Consider the following 24634-nt stretch of genomic DNA (forward strand, 5'->3'; position numbering starts at 1 on the left):
TGAATTACAGGGGAAAAAACGTAAAAAAGACAAACACGTGGAGGCTAAATAATACGTTACTAAATAACCAAGAGATCACTGAAGAAATCAAGGAGGAAATACAAAAATACCTAGAGACAAATGACAATGAAAACACGACGACCCAAAACCTATGGGATGCAGCGAAAGCAGTTCTAAGAGGGAAGTTTATAGCTATACAAGCCTACCTCAAGAAACAAGAAAAATCTCAAGTAAACAATCTAACCTTACACCTAAAGAAACTAGAGAAAGAAGAACAAACAAAACCCAAAGTTAGCAGAAGGAAAGAAATCATAAAGATCAGAGCAGAAATAAATGAAATAGAAACAAAGAAAACAATAGCAAAGATCAATAAAACTAAAAGTTGGTTCTTTGAGAAGATAAACAAAATTGATAAGCCATTAGTCAGACTCATCAAGAAAAAGAGGGAGAGGACTCAAATCAATAAAATCAGAAATGAAAAAGGAGAAGTTACAACAGACACCGCAGAAATACAAAGCATCCTAAGAGACTACTACAAGCAACTTTATGCCAATAAAATGGACAACCTGGAAGAAATGGACAAATTTTTAGAAAGGTATAACCTTCCAAGACTGAACCAGGAAGAAACAGAAAATATGAACAGACCAATCACAAGTAATGAAATTGAAACTGTGATTAAAAATCTTCCAACAAACAAAAGTCCAGGACCAGATGGCTTCACAGGTGAATTCTATCAAACATTTAGAGAAGAGCTATCACCTATCCTTCTCAAACTCTTCCAAAAAATTGCAGAGGAAGGAACACTCCCAAACTCATTCTATGAGGCCACCATCACCCTGATACCAAAACCAGACAAAGACACTACAAAAAAAGAAAATTACAGACCAATATCACTGATGAATATAGATGCAAAAATCCTCAACAAAATACTAGCAAACAGAATCCAACAACACATTAAAAGGATCATACACCACGATCAAGTGGGATTTATCCCAGGGATGCAAGGATTCTTCAATATACGCAAATCAATCAATGTGATACACCATATTAACAAATTGAAGAATAAAAACCACATGATCATCTCAATAGATGCAGAAAAAGCTTTAGACAAAATTCAACACCCATTTATGATAAAAACTCTCCAGAAAGTGGGCGTAGAGGGAACCTACCTCAACATAATAAAGGCCATATATGACAAACCCACAGCAAACATCATTCTCAATGGTGAAAAACTGAAAGCATTTCCTCTAAGATCAGGAACGAGACAAGGATGTCCACTCTCACCACTATTATTCAACATAGTTCTGGAAGTCCTAGCCACGGCAATCAGAGAAGAAAAAGAAATAAAAGGAATACAAATTGGAAAAGAAGAAGTAAAACTGTCACTGTTTGCGGATGACATGATACTATACATAGAGAATCCTAAAACTGCCACCAGAAAACTGCTAGAGCTAATTAATGAATATGGTAAAGTTGCAGGATACAAAATTAATGCACAGAAATCTCTTGCATTCCTATACACTAATGATGAAAAATCTGAAAGAGAAATTACGGAAACACTCCCATTTACCACTGCAACAAAAAGAATAAAATACCTAGGAAGAAACCTACCTAGGGAGACAAAAGACTTGTATGCAGAAAACTATAAGACACTGATGAAAGAAATTAAAGATGATACCAACAGATGGAGAGATATGCCATGTTCTTGGATTGGAAGAATCAACATTGTGAAAATGAGTATACTACCCAAAGCAATCTACAGATTCAATGCAATCCCTATCAAATTACCAATGGCATTTTTTACGGAGCTAGAACAAATCATCTTAAAATTTGTATGGAGACACAAAAGACCCCGAATAGCCAAAGCAGTCTTGAGGCAAAAAAATGGAGCTGGAGGAATCAGACTCCCTGACTTCAGACTATACTACAAAGCTACAGTAATCAAGACAATATGGTACTGGCACAAAAACAGAAACATAGATCAATGGAACACGATAGAAAGCCCAGAGATTAGCCCACGCACCTATGGTCAACTAATCTATGACAAAGGAGGCAAAGATATACAATGGAGAAAAGACAGTCTCTTCAATAAGTGGTGCTGGGAAAACTGGACAGCTACATGTAAAAGAATGAAATTAGAATACTCCCTAACACCATACACAAAAATAAACTCAAAATGGATTAGAGACCTAAATATAGACTGGACACTATAAAACTCTTAGAGGAAAACATAGGAAGAACACTCTTTGACATAAATCACAGCAAGATCTTTTTTGATCCACCTCCTAGAGTAATGGAAATAAAAACAAAAATAAACAAATGGGACCTAATGAAACTTCAAAGCTTTTGCACAGCAAAGGAAACCATAAACAAGGCGAAAAGACGACCCTCAGAATGGGAGAAAATATTTGCAAATGAATCAATGGACAAAGGATTAATCTCCAAAATATATAAACAGCTCATTCAGCTCAATATTAAAGAAACAAACACCCCAATCCAAAAATGGGCAGAAGACCTAAATAGACATTTCTCCAAAGAAGACATACAGACGGCCACGAAGCACATGAAAAGATGCTCAACATCACTAATTATTAGAGAAATGCAAATCAAAACTACAATGAGGTATCACCTCACTCCTGTTAGAAAGGGCATCATCAGAAAATCTACAAAGAACAAATGCTGGAGAGGGTGTGGAGAAAAGGGAACCCTCTTGCACTGTTGGTGGGAATGTAAATTGATACAGCCACTATGGAAAACAATATGGAGGTTCCTTAAAAAACTAAAAATAGAATTACCATATGACCCAGCAATCCCACTACTGGGCATATACCCAGAGAAAACCGTAATTCAAAAAGACACATGCACCCGAATGTTCATTGCAGCACTATTTACAATAGCCAGGTCATGGAAGCAACCTAAATGCCCATCAACAGACGAATGGATAAAGAAGATGTGGTACATATATACAATGGAATATTACTCAGCCATAAAAAGGAACGAAATTGAGTCATTTGTTGAGAAGTGGATGGATCTAGAGACCGTCATACAGAGTGAAGTAAGTCAGAAAGAGAAAAACAAATATCGTATATTAATGCATGTATGTGGAACCTAGAAAAATGGTACAGATGAGCCGGTTTGCAGGGCAGAAGTTGAGACACAGATGTAGAGAATGGACATATGGACACCAAGGGGGGAAAACTGCGGTGGGGTGGGGATGGTGGTGTGCTGAATTGGGCGATTGGGATTGACATGTATACACTGATGTGTATAAAATTGATGCCTAATAAGAACCTGCAGTATAAAAAGCAAACAAACAAAACAACTAATACTAAACTTTCATTGGGTTGTTTGTATGGAAATATGTTAATATAAATGTTTCAGACATTACATGAAATTTCTAAAAATCTTATATTTGTATTTGTGTGGAAATATGTATGGAAATATGTTAATATAAATGTTTAAAAAAAAAAAACAAGTGTATTCACAGCAGCTAGCACAGTCACTGGTACTAACAGGTTCCTATGAATGAATGAAGTAATAAATGAATGACTATATCCATAATATTCAGTCCCCTACATTATGATACATGATCAAAGCAAAACATAAACTTTAAAAATATTAAAAATTCATAGAAAGTACATTGGTAGATGCCAGGGGCCGGGGGCTTGGGGGGCAGTAGGGAGGGGGAATGGGGAGTTAGTGTTTAAAGGGGACAGAGTTTCAGTTCAGGAAGGTGAAAAATTTGGGAGATGGATGATGGTGAGAGTTGTACTTAGTGCCACTGAACTGTACACTTAAGTATGGTTAAAATAGTATGTTTTATATTATGTGACTTTTACCACAATAAAAAAACATTAAAAAAAAAGTAGTTACTAAGTATACATTTTCTTGGTGGCAGAGAGTTCTGGAAAATAGAATATGTTTCTAAGATATCTCAACATCCCCAACTAGTATGTTTACTATTTCATCAGGAAAACATATACACATAGAAACATAAAATTAGGCTGTTTAAAGAGCTGGAAAGTTAAAGAAGGAAAAGTTGGAAAGGTAAAAAAAAGTCCTCATTTTGTCCTTAAACAAGAAATTAACTTCGACCAAAGTACACTGATATTTTGAATAAAAAACTCAATAACAAGCATTAATGTAAAATAATATACACTCTAGATGGAAAGAAAAATAAGGAAGGGAAAAAGTCACTCATAAATTTCCACTGCTAACATTTAATAATGACAGTTTTTCAACAGGTGTACGCCTATGCTTTTTACATAATTTAAATCAGAATCTGATCTCTTCTGGAAATTATATTTCTTTCATATGTGATTATTGAGAAGAAAAAAAATACTATTAGAAAGATGACTCACAAAGTTTATTTGGATATGACCATTTATTTCAGGTAGATGTTTGAAGGTGCCTCAAACTCTGAAAAAATATAATTCATCTAACTTAAGACATATTTAAGAAAAAAATATGAAAGATTTCTTAGATATAAGTATAAATCACTAACAAATGCTTAGTTAAAAGATTCAAATTAAAGCCTTACCTTTTGTTACCTTCTAAAAGACCTGAAATATTTTAAAACTTAAAAAATAAAAAGTAACTTACCTATAGGATATCCCAATGCAAAGTCGTTACTTTGTGTAGCAAAAATAGGGAATAGTCCAGCTTTGCTAAATCGACTATCGGGACTGGCAACCAATAAGGTTAATACACATACAATGAAAAATACAGAAGCTTTGGCAATTAAGATACTATATAGAAAAGACCAGTCCACATTGGAAAAATTAAGTACAACCATGTTTTTGAATAATAAAGCTGGAAGTGCAAACCTGGAGACAAAATTTCCCAGTCCTTTTGCCTGTGTTGATGTTATAACATTGGCCCTTCCTGCTATGTAGCCACAAAGGACTATGCCAAAGCATTCTAGTAAGGCTGGAAAAAGCCTTGTTATTGACATTGAAGGTGGGTCATTAGTGGAATTAAATCCATGTGTTACTGGTGAGGACAAAGTCTTGGTCATATTGACTGCAATGGTCAAGTTCTTGGCAGGTATATCAGAAAAAGAATTCATTTTCTTTCACCCTCCAACTCCAACCAGATCTCTGGAAAGAAAGAAGATTCAGTGTGAAGTCAATGAGAAGAATTCTAGTTTAAAGGATATACTGGCAAACATAGATTTATTAAATGGCCAAATAAATATACAAACTTTTTTCAACTACCATCAGAGAAAAATAAAATGGGTGGAAGTGTCTGCTAACAACAACCTCTCGACTCTCAAAGGTGGGTCAGTTCAAAATATTTATGTTGCTGTCCTATGTTCAGTATCAGATATGAGAAAAATAAGATCCACAGATTTTACAGCTGTAATGATGCCCTGTGGTCCTCTCCAGTGCTCCACAGTCAAGCTCTGCCTAGTGGATGAGAGCATGGGGCCCACAGAGTCTGCTGAATGTCCACCTGCAGCCAAATTTTCCAGAAGTTTCAGAAGTTCTCAGGGCTACATCAAAGAGTCACAATGGACAGGAAGGTCCTTTCCAGCCTGCGGAAGGACTTGAATATAGGATAGGAAGAAGAGTATAATAGAATATCACTGATCAACTTTGAACCAGTAACTTACTTTTCTGTACCTCATTTTCCTCATCTGTGAAACGGCAATAATAGTACCTACCTCATAGGAACTTGATATTATTCAATATCAAGTCCTTACAAACACATCTGGCACAAATAAATCACTTAACAAAAGTTAAATATAACTTCTGGTGGCATATAAGAGAGAGAATGAAAGAAAAAATGATGGCATCCCACCAACCTACTCTTAGTTCCTTTTACACCAGCCAGACATATTGGCTCTCTTGAATTCCCCATAGTCCTTTGTGCCACAGGGGCTTTGCCCATGCAGTTCACACTAAAATATTCTCTTCCCTGCCCACCCACATAACAACTACCCATCCTCCGAATCATATCCAAATCAATTCAGGAGTCGTTGTATCAGGTAAGGCTCCTCTAACACCATAGCCAGGCCAGGAGTCTTTCTCAAATAGAATCATGTTCCTTAACTTTAGGCCACTCTTCTCAGTTTATAATTATACTATGTATTAGAGTGACTATGTGATTTATGTCTGTCTCCTTCACTAGACTTTAAGTGCCATAGAAGCAGGGTCTGTGCATGTTTCTGCTCACTTTTGTATCCCTAATGCCTAGCACCGTGCCTGGAGCACACAGGAGATTTAGGAGACTAAAATAATCACCTGCTCTTAAATAAACCTTTCACCCTTTAGTGGATCAATGTTCTTTCTTAGGAACTATCTACTTCATGGACAGAATTTTGTTTTTTTGTTTTTTCCTGAATGTTAAGTATTCTAAGTTTTTCACCAAGACCACAAAATGTGTTCTGAAATGTTCCAAAGCTGTTCATAAAATGTTAAAGAACACAAAATGTCTTGTAAAATGTTCTAAAGATGTTCAGAAAATGAAGCAAGGAAAACTTTATGTTAATATGACAATACTTACCAGACTTTCCTCTTGCTGCCAGGGACACAATGAACATTAGGTGTGAACAACTCTGCAACTAACCAGTTTTATTAGTAACTTGAAACTAACATAGTGACAATTGCCAATTCCTAAGTGATTATTCTGGGTTAACCATCTAAAGTAGCCTTATATAAGGTAGAAAGTAAAAAAGCTTATGCTTCCTGAAATGTATAATGCCCAGGTTAAGTTCTCAAACACCCACATCACATTAAGGACTCAGATGGCAGGCCAAAGACCAATAACTGATACAACTGGGGGTGTGGATGAGATCATTTTCTCTGTGCTACCCTGGTATAAACTGAACCGTTTTAAAACATTACATTTAATCTGGATCAGGACAAATATTTTCCTACTAGGATTAGATAGGAGTGGTCAATATACACAAAACCTGTAATACTCACATACTTGAAGTTTACCAAATAAGCATCAAATTATATCCTGGGAAAGCTACTGATTGGTACAGGTACCCATAATTAAAGTAATGCGCTGGTAAACAAGTGAACAAAGGTGTTAAACATTTGGAGCCCCTGAGAGATGTGGACTTGAAAAGGCAGTGCTAAAGATTAAGGTGATAAACTACTCCAGTCTTCTGTTTTTTTAAAAGTTCCCTATATTTCTTTTCCTGGAGCATTATAACTTACACTGCTCCCTACCCCTTATTTGTACCACACTTGCATATCAATGTATTCCAATAATTTTTAAACCAACAGTTTTAACTAAACTTGCAGTTGTTCAGTGAAAAGAGTCAAATGGCCTGAACCCAATTTGGGGCCTATCACTCATCAACTCTTCGGGTAACTCAGCCTCTCTGCACCATAGCTTCTTCAACTGTAAAATGAGAGTAAAAACCTCCTTAGAGGGCTGTTGTGAGGATTGGAGCTTTTATACACAGCTTATCACAAAGTAGGCCTTCAAGAAATGGTAGCAATTGCCATTAGGAGCTGTGTGTCCTAATAATAAGAAGAATGGTAGTAAATTAAATATAATTCATTGTTCTATGCAGTTCTTCAAACATACTTGGTATTAAAGAGCCTCCAACTAAAACAGAGGGATGGGATGGGTTGTAAGGTTATCAGTTTTCATTTTATACCAAACAACTAAGAGGAGTTCAATTTAATTTAGTTTGATCTTAGTTGTTAGCAGGGAAGGGAGAGCTCTTTATTTCCCTCAAGGTGATGGTCAAATAGCTGTAGCAAGGCCCAGGTTTAACTTTCAGGTAGTCAAAAATTAAGAGAAAAACTTTGGAAAGTAATCTTCCCCTTCCCATGAAGTTTCTTTTAATGTTCCTTGATATTATAGAAGCAATATCTGCTAATTGAGGGGCAGTCAAAATAACCAAAAAGGACTTACAAAGTTTTATCTCATCTGAAATTTTTTTCCAACAGGAAGAGAATATACTTTTTTTAAAAAATAGATTTATTTTATTTTATTTTTGGCTACGTTGGGTCTTCGTTGCTGCGCACGGGCTTTCTCTGGTTGTGGCGAGCGCGGGCTACTCTTCGTTGCGGTGCGCAGGCTTCTCCTTGCTGTGGCTTGAGGGGCAGGGGCTCTAGGCGCACGGGTTTCAGTAGTTGTGGCTCTTGGGCTCTAGAGCGCAGGCTCAGTAGTTGTGGCGCGCGGACTTAGTTGCTCCGCGGCATGTGGATCTTCCCGGACCAGGGCTTAAACCCGTGTCCTCTGCATTGACAGGCGGATTCTTAACCACTGCGCCACCAGAGAAGCCCCGAGAATATACTTCTCAAAGCATTCTTTTAAAATAAACAGGAGCCACAGCAATGGAAGTTTAAAAAAAAAAATAGCATCCAGTCTTTTCATCTTATTAAAAACAAGGCTTGTTAAAGAACAAAAAAGTTGGCTTGTCACAGTAAAAGACCACTCACTGGGTCGGGAGCAGAGAAATGCTATACACCAGCCACTTCTGGCCACTCAATACTTGGTTTAGATAACATGGAGGAACCACTAACATTGTAAACAACTGCTATTAAGTGAAAATGGGGAGGAGGGTTCTGACGGGTTTCAAAGAGAAAGCTTTAAACTCTTAAGCTATTTCTCAAACACCCAGCAACCTTTCTCCGGTGGGAAAAGCATAATACAGTGTGGTCCTATTCAAGCACCCTTCAACACCAGCAGTCACACCATCCACCCACTCCCACCTACTTGCAGGGGACCAAACGTCTTCCCTAAAGACCCAGAGTGGGGAGGGAGTGCTGAGCACTGCCTCTTCTCTTGTCGGCAGGGACAGACTTTGGCCCTCTAAGATAAGGATGTAGAGAATCCGTAACCAAATAGGCCGCCTAAAGAACAGCTGCCACCCAATGCCTGGGCAGCCAGCAGTGGAAGTGTAAAGGCAGCCTGGGTTCTGTGCCTGGGATACAAAGTTGGTCGCTCAGCTTCCCCAGGGCATGGCATTCACAAAGCATGGTAAGTGAAATGCTCCAAAAAGGGGTAAGGGAGAAAATTTGGTGCAACGCTCCAGGTACCTGGGCAGAAGCTCCCAGGATGGCATTCACTGAGGCCAACCCCCGGAATAAAGGGAAGAGTCTGAGAATGGTAGGGTGGACGCACGTAAATGATGTGCTCCTCAAACTGAGGGATGGCAGCTCTGTCACCAAAGGGGACAAGCCGCCCCTTCCCCTACATAAGTCTTCCCGGGTGGCCCCGCACGTCCTAAAGGCGGGCGCTGCGGGGCAGAGGCGGGCAGGCGCAGGCAGCGGATTGCGGGCTTGGGCGCTGCCCACCTGCTCAGACTCGAGGGGCGAGAGCGGGGTCACCAGGGGCCCGCAAAGCCGAGCCGGGACCGCGCAGGTCGGCGCCCCGGGGGCCCATCTCACCTGCTACGGCCGCATCCCCGGGGCCGCGGGAGAAGGGAGTCGATGTTCGAGGTGGGTCAAGCAGGGAGGAAATCACCGTCACCTCCCACCCCAGCCCTCCTAGCCGAGAGCTGCCGGCTGCCAGCGGCCGGCTATAGCAGCTCATTCACATTCCGAGAAAGTGAGGCGCTCGTAAGCTGGGACCGGGTCAGCTCCACCCTGCGCCGCCGCCCCGCCTCCAGGCCCCGCCCCCGGCCGGGGGAAACACAGAGCCGCGCCGTCCAAGGCCCCGCCTTCAGGCTCCGCCTCCCGCCGCGAGACTACGCCGCGCGGCCCCGGCCCCGCCCTCTGGCTCCGTCCCCGACCGCTGAGACGCGGAGGCCCAAGGTCCTCCGGTACCCCAGCCTCCGCCGCAGGCTGCGAGCTTCCCAGCCGCTAGACGCAGGCGGCGGGACTTCCGGCCGCTCGGCTCCCGCAAAATGGCGGTTGCCGTGGGCGCTTTGCCGTTTCGTTTTCCTCTCCGTAAATTCAGGTGCAGAAGCCTCTTGTCTTTACGCCTAACCCCAGACTCGTGTGGTCGGCCAAGTCCTCTCTTGATTAGCCTGCTCGTTTTTATAGCACAGTTTAAAGCAAGGTCTTTAATCGTGGGTCAGACTCCTGCCTTTCACCTTTCTCAAGGCAGTGTGACCTTGACCTTCCTAAATCAGAGACTAAAATGTCTGTAAAGCTTTAGCCCTGTGCTTGGTTTAGAATAAGCACCCAGTCCCTGACTGCTTGTGTTTCTGTTGTCGGGGGAACGACATCCATATCCCTTCAGTGTACTGAGCGGAAACTGTATTGGTGGAAAACTGTAGAGCAGGAACTGAACATATAGAAAAGTCATGAATTCTGCTACTCTTCTCCTCACTTCACCCTTGTTCTCTATCTTCCTAACTTTTAACAGCTTCCCTGTTTCCCTTGAACCTGGCTGCTTTTTTTTTTTTTTAATCTCCTGGTTATATCTCAAAGCTAAAAGAATTTGTGTTTAGAAAGTATGGAGATTAATTCAATTAAATAAATATTTATTCAGCTTTAACTTTTAGCGGAATACTGGAAGATAGGCCTGGAAAGGTAAGTTAGGGTGAACCTCTAGGAAGTTCCTTAGGTTAGCCTTAGAGTTTGGACCTATCCTCTGACCACAGTAAAACCATCAAATTCTTTTTTCATGAGAACATGTCTTAGTGATCACACTATTTTCAGATATGCAGTCTGGAAGCTTTCCCAGGATTAGTTGAAAGACTGAAAGCAGGAAAAACATGACTTTGGGAAAAACCAAGCCACGAGGAAATAAAGATGTAGTCTGGGGTGGTGGTAATGAAAAGAATGAAAGAGGTTTGAGAGACATTACAAAAGGAGAACTGATGGGACTGGATTACTGATAGGGCAAGAAAAGGAAGGAGATAATGAAGGTATGTATTCATCCATTATAGTAAAGAAAAGGAATTGAGCTAGGGAGACTCTAACATCCTTATTAGTTCTAAAGTTCTACTGTTTCCTATCATTCTATTATCTGAAGATGAAAGGAAGAAATCTTTCAAGTGAGGGAAGTGGTTACAAGAAGATAATGAATTTGGTTTCAGGCCTAAAATCTAAAACCTCAAGAAACTTAGTTTAGTCTCCTCTCTTAAAGAAGTTATCATCATCTTCTTTATCTGAGGTCCTGGAGATTAAGTCATTGATCTAAGAACAGCCAGCAAGTGAATGAGAGTCTAAGTGCTCACTGTCCTGTGAACTAACTGCTCATGAAGGTATCAGCACATGTAAGTAGAGATTTCTAGTAGACACCTAAAGAGAAAACAGAAGCTCAAGAGAGAAAAAACAGAGCCAAAGATGTGGTTTGGAGATACCTGTATGGAGTGGACAAGTAAGAGCAGCTGGCAGGGGGACAATGACTCTAGGAACAAAGTGTTTACGGAGATGAAGGACTTCATCAAAAAGTCATTCTTAGGGCTTCCCTGGTGGCGCAGTGGTTGAGAATCTGCCTGCCAATGCAGGGGACATGGGTTCGAGCCCTGGTCTGGGAAGATCCCACATGCCGCGGAGCAACTGGGCCCGTGAGCCACAATTACTGAGCCTGCGCGTCTGGAGCCTGTGCTCCGCAACAAGAGAGGCCGCGACAGTGAAAGGCCCGCGCACCGCGATGAAGAGTGGCCCCCACTCTCCGCAACTGGAGAAAGCCCTCGCACAGAAACGAAGACCCAACACAGCCATAAAATAAAGAAATAAATAAATAAAATTAAAAAAAAAAGTCATTCTTAGATAAGCAATTACTGATGAATGCCATAAGGTAATAATTTAATTCCACTATCCTGTCTGCCAGTCATTCTGTGAGATGCTGACCTATATATACTGTTAACTGGAAATAGGAAGTGAAAAGCACACCTAAGATAACTTCTGTTAACGTTTTACTATATATGTATCACTTTTTCCTATGCATATATAAATCAGTTAAGAAAAATAGGGTCATACAATACACATTATTTTTCATATACGTGATTTTTAGTAACCTTTTTCATTTAATATATAACATTTTTATTCAGAAATATAGATCTGTGTCATAATTTTCAATACCTACTTAATATTCTCTATCAAAATTTTGAGGATGATCTCCCTTGAAAAATTTGGACTCTGGGCCATCCATAGAGTCTAATCAAAGATGAGTAAAGAAGAGGAAGATAAAATAGTACAAGTGTTTAGAGTGACTTAAATGTGTTGTTTGAATATGTCTAAAATGATTTCTAGTTTCTTTAATACTGCCTGTCCCCTTCCTGTCAGTACCAATTTCTCCTTAGAGATTCATATGATTCCAGAGAAGCTGATCTCACTCCGCCTTCAAAGGTGATGTAACTAACCTATGCTAACCGATCAGTATGTTCGTTGGACTCAATCATTGAGTCAGGATGGGCAGTGGCACCAAGGTGGTTTGATAGAATGGCTCTTAGAACATTTGCTGAGAATGCTGACGTTCTTTCCTACTGCCAGGAAGATACTGGCAGCCATCTAGGGACCACGAGAGGAACCAGTCTTCGAATGGTGCAGACACCAAGGAAAGCACAGCAGAGGGAAGGAAATAAACGGGTCCTTGATGACATATTGAGTTGTAGGATCAAGCTTCACCTGAAGCCAGTCAGCCTGTGGACTTCTCATTCATGTGAGCCAATCAATTTTCTTTATTGTTTAAACAAGTTTGAGTTGGGTTTTCTGTTACTTGAAATCAAATGTATAAAAACAATTCTAGAAGAAAATGCCAATAGTAATTATCTTTGAGTGATAAAAATACACTTTTTTTTTTCTGTGTAGAAAAGTTCCCAAAATTTCTACCAAAAAATGTGTATGTATTTTATCAGGAAAAAGTCTGAAATAAGTCATAAAGTGTATATTTTGGCTATATGGAAATGTTGAACCATAATAGTAAATATTTTTCTAAAATTCACTGCTAAGTATTAAACCAGGTAGGTGTACAAAATCCACCTATAAAATAGAACAATTTAAGAGCACTGATACAGTGCAATATATGAACTTACACAAGGCTAAGGCCTTGTTTTTGTTAATCTGTGTATCCCTAGCATTTATAATAGTGCTTTCCGTGACATACAGTAGCTGTTTCATAAATGGTTTTTGAATGATTGAATAAAACATAACTGCCTACCAGCTATCCAAGATACCTTCTTTCTATTCAATGGGAATGATGGCGCTTGGGGCAGGCTGTTCCCAAATATGCCAAGGTGGCATATTGATTATTTTGATTTAAGGTTACTTGAGAAACAGCTCGTATAAGAACACTCTGACCTTCCTTTGTTCCCCTGAAAGCAGGAAACGAAGCTCCCATAGGAAGCTTTCCTCCCTATGCCATGAGGATGAAGGGCATTGAGATAGGGAATTTGAGGCCAGGAAAGGTGTATAAGCAAACTTTGTTACTCCTTCATTAATTTGCTACCCCAAGCAAAAACCCCTTTGTTTTGTCAAATCTTCACAAATGTTTGATTCTTTTTCTAAAAAGGTATGTAAACAGCCTGCTTTGTTCTCTTCTTAGGTATGTATCAAATTAAATTTATTTGTTTTTCTCTTGTTTATCTTCCTTATGTTAATTTGATGGTTAGACCAGTCGAAGGAACCTAGAAGGGGAAAGGAAAAATTTTCTTCCCCCACAAGAAGCTATTTGATACAAGCAACTGTGGTATAGCTCTTTTATAGTGGCTGGATTTCTTATTTTTTCCAGCTTTTCACTTGGCCCAGGTTTATAGCTTTATATAAACATTCTCTGAAACTATGGCTTCTGTTTGTTATTTTAAATGCTATAATTAATTTAATTTCTGATCTGTCAAGATAGAACCCTGAAAATTATCTTTTAATTTAATATTGTGTTTTTGTAAATACATAATAACTTTTTCCCCTTTTCAATTTGCTATTAAAATATACTTACAGGGCTTCTGGGTTGGTGGGCACATGGAGGTGCCTGGAGAGTGGCTCATCCAGAGAGGGCTTGGAAGCTCCGAGCCCCTTCCCACATACTGTGCCCTATGCATCTCTTCCATCTGGATGTTCATCTGTATCCTTCATCATATCCTTTTATAATAAACTGGTAAAAATAAATATATATAGATTTTATATACACATGTAATATGTGTATTACATATATATTCTTACAAAAGCAGTGAGGGAAAATAGAATCTAAACATCTCACCTTGTTATTGATCTTATTGACTTCAGGTGAGGCTCAAATGTAGGTAGGCAAGGGCTTTTGTCTGGGCCAGCACTTAAGTTTTAAGCAGAAAAACAATGAAACCAGAATTAGATTATGAAACTGAAAGTTAAATCAATGATTTAGATAAGAAAGGGTGCAGAAACCATACAATAGCAACATGATGACTTTGGAGCCCATCCCATTTGTCTCAGGATTTAGCTTCTTGATACTTGTGGTTTTGTTTTGATCTTTTTTTTTTTTTTTGTAAAGGGGTTAGAGATCAGGTAAATGGGAATGAAAAACAAACAAACAAAAAATACTCCTGTTTTTACTGTTACTCTGTTCATTTAAAAATGTGCTCATAGACAAATTTATGTAATAGGCAGTCACTCAACAAAGAATCTTATAAATGTGCAGAACATTTTGTAATTTGAATTATGTCTAAGATGAAACACCGTAGAACTAACAAATTTTGTGTGATATAAAGAGGAAGAGGCAAAAACCTCAGATTTAGTTTTGACTTTGGAGTAAGAAGTTCTTTAGCTGATTCTAGTTAAAACCTGGGTGGAACTTTTGAGTAAATAGCTAATTCAAGAAAAGGTTGTCTATCATATCCCCAGCATAACAATTAAGCACAGACCTCAGAAGCACTCTTCCAGTAGAGTATGTGTTTCAGGAGTTCCACTGTTCTTCCCTCCTTGAAGGGGCAGGCACTCTATCTGTGTTGATTTCCATAGTATCCTCAGTACCTGGAACAGTGCTTGGCACATAGTAGGCACTTGGTAAATGTTTGTTAACCTACCAACTCTTGGAATGCCAGCTAAACATGTTTATGAAATTTCTGTATTTAGAGAACTTAGAACGGAAACACCTGCTCTTTCTTGTGCTGCTTCTTTCCACTATCAACAAAAGTAACTGAAGGAGAAGTATCAGAACTCAAGTCTCTGTGTAGCAGCAGAGGAACCAGATGGTTTTGTGACTGACAGTGGCTGGAAAAGCCAAATCATGAAGAATTATCATTGGTTGTGACATAGAATAAATGTGATAATGTCCCAAGAATCAATTCTACAAATATTTAAATGTCCCCAGAATTCCAAAAATTATTTAGACTTTCCTTTTACCTTAACTTCTATGCAAGCTTTCCCTAAGCCATTCCAAAAAGTTGAAACAGGAAAGAGAACTTAAGACTTCTGAACTACAAGAACATTACCCAGACTGGGTCAGAAAGAGTCCTGGGCACTAGGTTTGGAGACAGTTCTTCTTGGAGAATAAAACTGATAAAAGTAAGTTTCTCAGTGCAGTATTAATTGGCACCTAGGCTTCTATAGCCTATAGCTAATATCACTATTAACTATATCCTCAAGTCTGGCTTATTATTAGTTCCGATGGCCTAACTCAAGCCCTCTCCCATGGGTGTACATAAACATTTTGGAGACAAGATGTTTATAGTAATGCTAACATTTGATAAAATTCCTAAAAAAGTCTTAGAAATTTAATTTCATATGTTGCCTCAGTAACTGGTTAAGGATTTTGTTTCTTAACATAATAGTTTTTGTCAAATGAAGAACTACTATTAAAAGTTTAAGCCCAGAGGTATACATTTTATAAAACGTTACAATGAAACTCATGACTGACCTTTGAATGGTAGGAGTTTTAAGTATGCTGTTGAAAATCTGTAAAGGACAGTTAAGAAAATTATCAGACTGTAGGAGAAACATGTGAGCTCACCAAACAAGAGTTTTAGTGTAGACTTTGTCTTTTTAATTAATTAATTTATTTATTTATTTATTTTTGGCTGCATTGGGTCTTTGTTGCTACGCACAGGCTTTCTCTAGTTGCAGCGAGCAGGGGCTACTCTTCGTTGTGGTTCACGGGCTTCTCATTGTGGTGGCTTCTCTTGTTGTGGAGCACGGGTTCTAGGTATGTGGGCTTCAGTAGTTGCGGCTGGTTGGCTCAGTCGTTGTGGCTCGCGGGCTCTAGAGCGCAGGCTCAGTAGTTGTGGTGCACGGGCTTAGTTGCTCCACGGCATGTGGGATATTCCCGGACCAGGGCTTGAACCTGTGTCCCCTGATTTGGCAGGCGGATTCTTAACCACTGCGCCACCAGGGAAGTCCCTAGACTTTGTCTTTATCAAATGAAGTTAAAGGAACAAGTTATAGTTAAAGTTTGAATGGAAGAGCCTTCCCTTGTTCCACATCCGGTTGTTGCTCTTTGCATTCCTTTATTGAGCCTACATCTTCATGAGCTTTTTAGCAGGTATATGTTGAACACTTCTGTTTCATGGTCAAGACAGGATCAGAGGCCATGGATACTGACAACTGATTTGTCTGTTTTCTTCTGTCTTTTTCCATGACTGTATCTACTGCCTCATCTTGATTTACAAGCAAAACCTAGAAAACCTACAAAAATAAGTGTTCTGTGGTTTATCTAGGAATAATACAGAAAATATTGCTGTTATTTTTGGTGAAGAAAATCAATCTTGTATAGTTTATTTCAACCTAAATAAAATGTGAATTTCGTTTAAAAAAAATGTTTAAGCCCAATATTTGCCATAGTGAATGTAATTGTTTATTTTAGAGGCAAAAGGAGACTATCCCTGAGGGCAATTGAAACAGTTTTTAGGAATCTTCAAACCCAGGCAGTGATCCCAGAGAAATTCAGAAGCATCTCCCTGAATCTTTCTTCTCAGCCACTTTAATCTCACTGATCCAACCATGTGTGTCAGAAATTAGAGTATGAAGGAAATGACCATTTTTCTTGTTTGTCCAAAATTCCTCTGCTAACTTTGGAAGGTGGTAAGCAGGAAAGGAGCATGACCTCTGTTACAGGGAGTTTAGCCTGTGTGAAGAGGTTGGAGAGGAAAAAGCCTTCATGACTTTTCGTAGTGGCTAGTTCAAAAAATGTAGAGGGTTCATGAAAGTAATTACGGAGTAACCTGAAGAAGAGAAATTTGTCTCCTCCAGTCTTGGAAAGGGAAATAAGAGAAGCTTTATATAAGTCCCTCTGAGGGGAGGCGACCAATGGGAAGCTGTTGCTAAGGAGCCAGCTGGTGCAGGGATTATGCTGTAGGTAATGTTCTATAAAAAGATAGAGGGCGGAGGTTAGAGTTTAGACATTTCCTCCAATTTGACAAGAGCTGTTCCATTGTTTCCTCTTTTAAGCCTCAGTCTTGATGTGCTTTCAAGCACTCTATCATTCTTTCTCTTTCTCAGCATGTTCTCATCTTCTCATTTCACTATTATTACAAGCATACTTTGGAGACATTGTGGGTTTGGTTCCAGGCCTCCACAATAAAGCGAATATTGCAATAGAGTAAGTCACATGAACTTTGGGGTTTCCTAGTGCCTATAAAAGTGATGTTTACACTATAGTCTATTAAGTGTGCAATGCATACAAATGTACATTATGTCTAAAAAACAATGTACATACCTTAATTAAAAAATACTTTATTGCTAAAAAATGCTAACCGTCACCTGACAACACAGGGTTTCCACAGACCTTCAATTTGTAAAAAACACAATTATCTGTGAAGTGCAATAAAGCCAAATGCAATAAAACGAGGTATGCCTGTACATGCTAGTGATTTGGTGCTAACAGGCTACCTGCTTGCTCCACACTTTATGTGTTCAGTATGATTTTCGTGCATAGGTTACTGATCAAGGACCTAGGAGAGTCATGTGAACAAACAGATGGAATAACATAGGGCAGGGATCATTCATAAGAATTGAGGTACAGAGGGGTAAAAAGTAGAATGATTAATCATAGTCAGGAGCCCAAAGGTCTGTCACAGTGCTCAATCAGCTTCACACTAGAATCACTTGGGGAATAAATTTTTTTAAGTTGAAGCATAATTGACCTACAACATTATATTAATTTTAGGTTTACAACATAATGATTTAACATTTGTATGCATTGCAAAATGATCACTTGGGGAATATAATTTTTAAAAATATAGATGCCAGGGTCCCTGTCAGACTTACTAAATCAACGTCACTGGGATTGGGTCCAAAACCCGTATTTTTTTTTAAGATTCTGCAGATGATTCTAATGCAAATTTCTAAGTGAGAGCTACTCATTTAGGGAATAAACTAGAAATTATAAATCTGTTTCAAGGACAGGCAGGAATATTTGTCTCAGAGGAGGGCAGAAAAAATTTCCAGAGTCTTGGTACTTTATGGGGAGAAATGTGTTCTTATTATATGAAAAAGGGCACATTGAGTCGGTAACTTCCTTTGCAAATCCATCTCAATAGCGGTTTTCCCATCAGGACATATTTCTCACATGAGACCCATTTCTTTTTGGTTTGTGGACAAAGGCAAAACAAAATAAAACTGAGCACTGTCTTCGTTTCTCGTATACGTACACCATGTCCTCGCTGTAGTGCCATTATCAAGTTCCAGTCAGAATGTTCATGTTGGGGGTAAAACTAGGTCAAGTAATTTTCTGGCACATTCAGTAACTAAACCAGTACATTTACTGTATTGTGGATTATGTAGCAAAACCTCAGTGCAGTCATTTCACCATCTCTTAAAGCTTCAGTTTTTGAGAAACAATCATAATTCCTCTTATCTTTCTTCAGAGATGTTATTTTCTAAAATACGGCTTTTTACTAATCTTTTCTTTTGTAGTTTGTGCATTTGGTGTCTTATTTAAGAAATCCTCACCTGCATCAAGGTCATAATGATATTCACCTACATTTTCTTCTAAAAGTTAAATGTCTTTCAAAATTGTTATCTTTGTACCATTTTCCAAATTCTTATATGCTATTAGAGCCCCACTCTAGATTCAAAGTGTAGAAAGTTCCTGCCCAGCACAGAGAAGAATGCTTCTATAGCTCCTGCTACAGTCTAGATCCAAAAATCCTCAATGCAGAATAAAATAAAGTAGGAATGTACAGAGATAAAAATCTATCAAATGTGGTAAAAAGAAGATAGAGTAGTATCAGCTAACGGAAATATAAATTATCTTAAAGTCAATGTATATTTCCCCTAGAGATACTGAAGAGATGAGACCTTAAGCCTTGAGAAGAGTGAGCAAATGCAGGATGTGTGGACTAATGACTGGTAATCATGCTGTGGTTACACTCATTGCATGTTTGTCAGATGTCTAGCAGGGGAATACTTATGTGTTTGCCAAATGTCTAGCAGGGATATACTTATGTTTGTGAAATGTCTAGCAGGGATATACTCATGTTTGTCAAATGTCTAGCAGGGCCTTTAAGATGTCCTTGAGTTAAAAGTCACTGTACAGCTCCATGTCAGCGCTAATGAAAAACCAACTACTTCGAAGAAAGTAATCTTTTGATAAAATTCCTAGAAGACAACCCATATCTGAACCCCTGCTCTGGCATTTCATACCCAACTACTCCCTCAGGTTCTTGGCTCAGTTTTGGAACTGGCTGTTGGATTTGGGGCTCCAGCTCTTGCACTGCTTTATAAATGTCTGTTGTCTACTGTCTTCCACCTGCCTCCAGGATTGTGTCAGATATCCAGTTGGGCCCACCTGTGATTGACTTGGCTCAGTTGTATACTCTGCTCTATCTAATCAGAGTCATAGGGCCTCTGTGTAGGATCCTTAATGTCATCTCAAGCTGATGAGAATAAGCTTCTGGCCCCAACTTTCCACCTGTTACATAGTGGGGACTATGATTTGTGTTAACAAAGCCAAACCTTTAGGATACTCTCCATATACTCAGATGATCTAATTGACAGTTGTCCCAACAAAGGAGGCATCTCTACTGATAAAAAAATAGTCCATTTTCAAAGGTGTGACTTGTGTTAGGCTACCCTGTGCAGAATAGCACCACCCTTTGTGGGAGGGCCTGTTTCCCTCTTATCAAGTGAGTTTGATAGTTGGGTGGGCCCAAGGGGCGATTCTGCTGCTCACCAATAGCAGCTTTCCCTACTCTCCACTGTAAGAAGTGTTACTGCTGTCCCTGCAACCTTGCCTAGGATTGGATGGGCCTCCGGATGTGAGGGGGAACTGACAGGGTTGATTCAGTTGCCTTGGCCGGCTAGGCAGGTGGCCCTTTCCTTCCTCACTGCTTTGTGTGCTTTCCCCCAGTCTGCCTCTCAGTAAAAAGGCACAGCCTGATATTTTTTCATTTCTGCCACTTCCAAATTCCCTCTGCCTTGGTGAGTCCAAAAATCTGAGGCCCTGTCATCTTGGATCCCCTCCAAATACCCTTCTCTCCTACAGTCATTGCCTTTGGGCTCTTATCTGTGCCATGATGTGGAGCCCTGGTTAGCATTCGACACTGAAGCAGGCCACAAGGATCTTGTGTGTCTCCAAAGTCCCTGTAGCAGCCTAGGGCCCTGCTTAGCTTCACTTCAAGAATTGTAGGCCTGGGTTCCCTTGCACTTTCTTCACAGTCCCAGGTGCGCTATGACAATTCCCAGTGTCCCCCCTCTGCTGATAAACCTCAACCTGACCAACCCTTGAGTTACAGCGTTTCTGTCAGCTCCACGAAGAATTCTGGTCAATTAGAGTTTACAGCTCTGTCCTGGGCATACGGACTAGATCACTTAGGAGTGGCACCATCACGCCCTGGGTACATCCTCAGTAGTGTTCCCCATCCTGTGCCAGGAGTCAGCATGTGCCCGTGGCCCAGGGGAAGCTTAGTGTGAGTGGACCTTCTGCCTCCCTTGCAGTCCCCAGCTCTAGTAGACAGGCATTCAGTGAGGCTTCCTAGCTGATGTTCCTATTGTGAGGAAGCTGGCCTTTGCGTAGCCCTTTATGTGCGCTTCAGAACCACTGAACCTTTGTAGGCTTTTCGGGTCCTACTCCACCTGGGAAAATATGCATATTATGCATGTTGTATAAGTTTCCTATTGTTGCTGTAACAAATTACCACAAACACAGTGGCTTAAAACAACACAGACTTATTATAGTTCTGGAGATCAGAAGTCCAGAATCCTCCTCACAGGGGTAAAGTCAAGGTTTCTTCCGGAGGCTCTAGGGAAGAATCTGTGTCCTTGCCTTTCCCAGCTCCTAGAGGCCACCTCGGCTTGTGAACCCCTTGCTCCATACTCAAAACCAGCAATGTTGCATCTCCCTGACCCTCCTTCTGTAGTCACATCTCCCTCTGACCACAGTTTTAAGGACTCATATGATTAGATTGAGTCCACCTGGGTAATCCAGACTAATCTCCCCTTCTCAAGGTCCTTTTCTTAATTGCACATTTGCTTTGTGTAATTTTTCCAAGTCCCTTTGGTCGTGTAAGATAGCATGTTCACAGGGTCTGGGGGTTAGGACAGGGACATCTCTGGAGGGCCACTTTCGGCTACCACACATATTTTCATAGGAACACCAACAAACCAGATTATTCACAAACTAAATTAATTCTATCCTGTAAGAGCCTAATTGCCCCTAGTGTATGTCTTCCTGACAGATTATAAACCCCTGTTTTTGGTTCCTAGCATTTAGCTCAGTTCCCTGAATACTGTAAGTAGTCAATGGAGCTTCGTTTATAAGAATAAGGATGCCCAGTCTTGGGGTAGGGGGCACAAGTCTGTCTCTGTGTGTGTTGGGGACAGCAGAGGTTCATGGTAGCAGACATGATAATATGGGCTGCAGTCAGTTGTCAGAGTTATCATTGGACAAACTGGTATGATTGGGCGTGACGTCTGGTAGAGGATACAATGAACCAATGTGCCAAAATGCTGAGTGAGAGCAATTGTGCTGCTAAAGCCAACTTGTAGAGCGAGACCGCCACACTGGTCAAACTTCTAGTCATAGGGAGCTGTTCTTTTCCTCAAAGAATGCAGTTTTCCTTCCCTAGCCACAACCATTGGTATTGTCATCTGAGGAAAAAACCAAGCTCTCCTGCTGGAGCAGGATGTCAGCCTGTGTGCACGGGGCCTGGGTCCCTCCTCCCCTTGATCACGCACCTGGGGTTGGACTACATGTCAAGATGTGCTTGCATTTTTGTCTTATTTCCCCTCCCTCAACCATGCTTTTCTTTGTTTGCTTTTAGTGATGTTGAAGGCTATAAGTATTTCTAGTAACACAGAGGATCCTGATCCACAAAGAATGTTTCATATAAACTGCAGTTTGAGGTCAATAGGGACAAAATATCCAAAAATAGTGGAACGGCCAGACAGAGCAAAACATGACATTTTCTTTTTTCTTTTCCCCCCAAATCACAACCTTTTCTTTTTCTTTTCTGATTATAATAACGGACAGTATGCATGCACACTTTAAAAAATGTACCAAAATGTATGTAGTAGAAAACAAAAAGTATTCAGTAATGACAACAGAAATAATCTCAGCTAACATATGCAGAAATATGTATATATATATATATACACACTCAAAAGCACATATATGTTTATTAAAATGCAAACATTTTATAATCTCTTTTTTTTTAACTCAATACATTGAGAATATTTTTCCATTTCAACTCACACATCCTTTTTTTAAGCTGGGTTATAGTATTCTATATATGTGTGTCATAGTTCATTTACTTAATTCTCTAATGGGAATTTCAGTAAATTTCATGAATATTTGCTTTATTTTTTTAGTAGTCACCATTAAATTTTTAACACATGTATTTAAAGCTAACAAACAACCAAAAAAAAAAAATACCCAAGGTCTGAAATTAATCTCTGGCCCCTTCCTAGACAAGAAAAGAAATTTAAAACACTTCACTATTGAACACAGCTCGCCTCCCCTATCACCCTACCATCTTCCTTATTAGTATTGCTCAGAATTTTAATTTTGCCTCTTTGAAAAACCACAGAATAATTCAATTCATTAAAGTTTAGAAAACATATTACCCATTCATTATTACTAATTTCTGTGCTCACTAGTCTTTCCTGAATCTGACTCCTCCCCACCTGGGCTCTGGAAGTGGCAGGGATGTGCAGAAGCTCCAAAGCCAGACTGCCTCCATCAGACCGTCAGTTCTGCCACTTGAAAGCTGCATGGCTTTGGATAAGTGACTTAACTTTTCCGTGCTTCAGTTTCCTCGTCTATAAAATCAGGGTAATTATAGTAACTACCTCATCAAATTGCTGTGAGAATTAAATAAATTAATGCCTTTGAACAGTACCTTTGCACGAGTAAGTTGTCAATAAATATTTGCTACAATTATTATATTCCTATAGTAGGTTCTTTCCACTGAGGGTCTTTCAGTTACATACATATGTTTTCATGTTACTAATTAGCATCCTTTCATTTCAGCTTGAAGAACTCCTTTCAGCATATCTTATAACACAGGTCTAATGGTGATGAACTCACTCAGCTTTTGTTTGTTTGGGAAAGTCTATCTCTCCTTCGTTTCTGAAAGACAACTTTGCTGGGTAAAGTATTCTTGGTTGGCAGATTTTCTAGTTCTTATACTCTGAATATATCATCCCACTCTCTCCTGGCCTGCAAGTTTTCTGCTGAGAAAACTGTTGGTCATGGCCTTTTGCAGGTTCCCTTTATATGTGAAGAAGTTTTTTCTCTTGCTGCTTTTAAAATTCTGTCTGTCTTTGATTTTATATAGTTTTATTATAATGTACCTTGGAGAAAATCGTTTGGGGTTGAAATTTTGGGATGACCTATTAGCTTCATGAATTTGGACGTCCAGACATCTCCTCAGATTTGGGAAGTTCTCAGTCACTGTTTCTTCTTTTCTTTTTTAACGTTTTAAGTTTTAAAAAATTTTTGGCTGCGTTGGGTCTTCGTTGCTTCGTGCAGGCTTTCTTCTAGATGCAGCGAGCGGGGGCTACTCTTTGTTGTGGTGCGTGGGCTTCTCATTGCAGGGGCTTCTCTTGTTGTGGAGCACGGGCTCTAGGCGTGTGGGCTTCAGTGGTTGCAGTGCATGGGCTCAGTAGTTGTGGCTCGTGGGCTCTAGAGCTCAGGCTCAGTAGCTGTGGCGCACGGGCCTAGTTGCTCCACGGCATGTGGGATCTTCCCGGACCAGGGCTTGAACCCGTGTCCCCTGCATTGGCGGGGGGATTCTTAACCACTGAACCACCATGGAAGCCCAGTCACTATTTCTTTAAATAAGCTTTCTTCTCCTTCCTCCCTTTCTCCTCATTCTGGGACTCCAATTATGTGTAGATTGTTTCTTTTAATGGTATCTCATAATTCACATAGACTGTCTTCCTTCTTTTCATTCTTTTTTCTTTTTGCTCCTCTGACTGGATGATTTCAAATGACCTGCCCTTTAGGTAACCAATTCTTTCTTTTGCTTGATTGAGTCTATTTCAACTCATTTGAAACTGTTGAATTCTTCAGGCAGTGTATTCTTCAACTCTAAGATTTCTGTCTTTCTTTTCTTTATGGTTTCTATTTCTTTGTTGAACTCATTTTCTTCATGCATTATATTCCTAAATTCATTTAATTGTCTATCTGTTTTCTTTTAGTTCACTAAATTTCTTTAAGAGGATTATTCTGAATTCTTTGTCAGACAGTTCATAGATCTCCATTTCTTTAAGGTCAGTCATTGGAGTTGTAATAGCTTCCTTTGGTGGAGTCATGTTTCTTTGATTATTCATGATCCCTCTGGCCTTGCGTTGGTACCTGTGCATTTGAGGAAGTAGTCACCTCTTCCAGTCTTTACAGACTGACTTTGACGGGCAAA

General features: G+C 39.7%; 1 protein-coding gene across 2 annotated transcripts in view; it reads right to left on the minus strand.

Annotated features, from left to right (window-relative positions):
- Positions 1-9542, minus strand: part of GPR155 (G protein-coupled receptor 155) — a 48640-nt gene extending 39098 nt beyond the window's left edge. The window contains exons 1-2 of one of the 2 annotated variants that reach the window (XM_059928124.1): positions 9360-9540; positions 4603-5099 (exon numbers count right to left, since the gene is read on the minus strand). In XM_059928124.1, the coding sequence (XP_059784107.1) occupies positions 4603-5068 (466 nt within the window). In that variant the 5' untranslated portion in view covers positions 5069-5099; positions 9360-9540. Of the gene's footprint in view, positions 1-4602; positions 5100-9359 lie in introns of both variants that reach the window. The other variant, XM_059928125.1, reaches the window with a different exon arrangement.
- Positions 9543-24634: the final 15092 nt, after the last annotated feature.

The sequence above is a fragment of the Balaenoptera ricei genome, chromosome 7 (genome assembly GCF_028023285.1).
Source record: "Balaenoptera ricei isolate mBalRic1 chromosome 7, mBalRic1.hap2, whole genome shotgun sequence".
Classification (NCBI taxonomy): domain Eukaryota; kingdom Metazoa; phylum Chordata; class Mammalia; order Artiodactyla; family Balaenopteridae; genus Balaenoptera; species Balaenoptera ricei.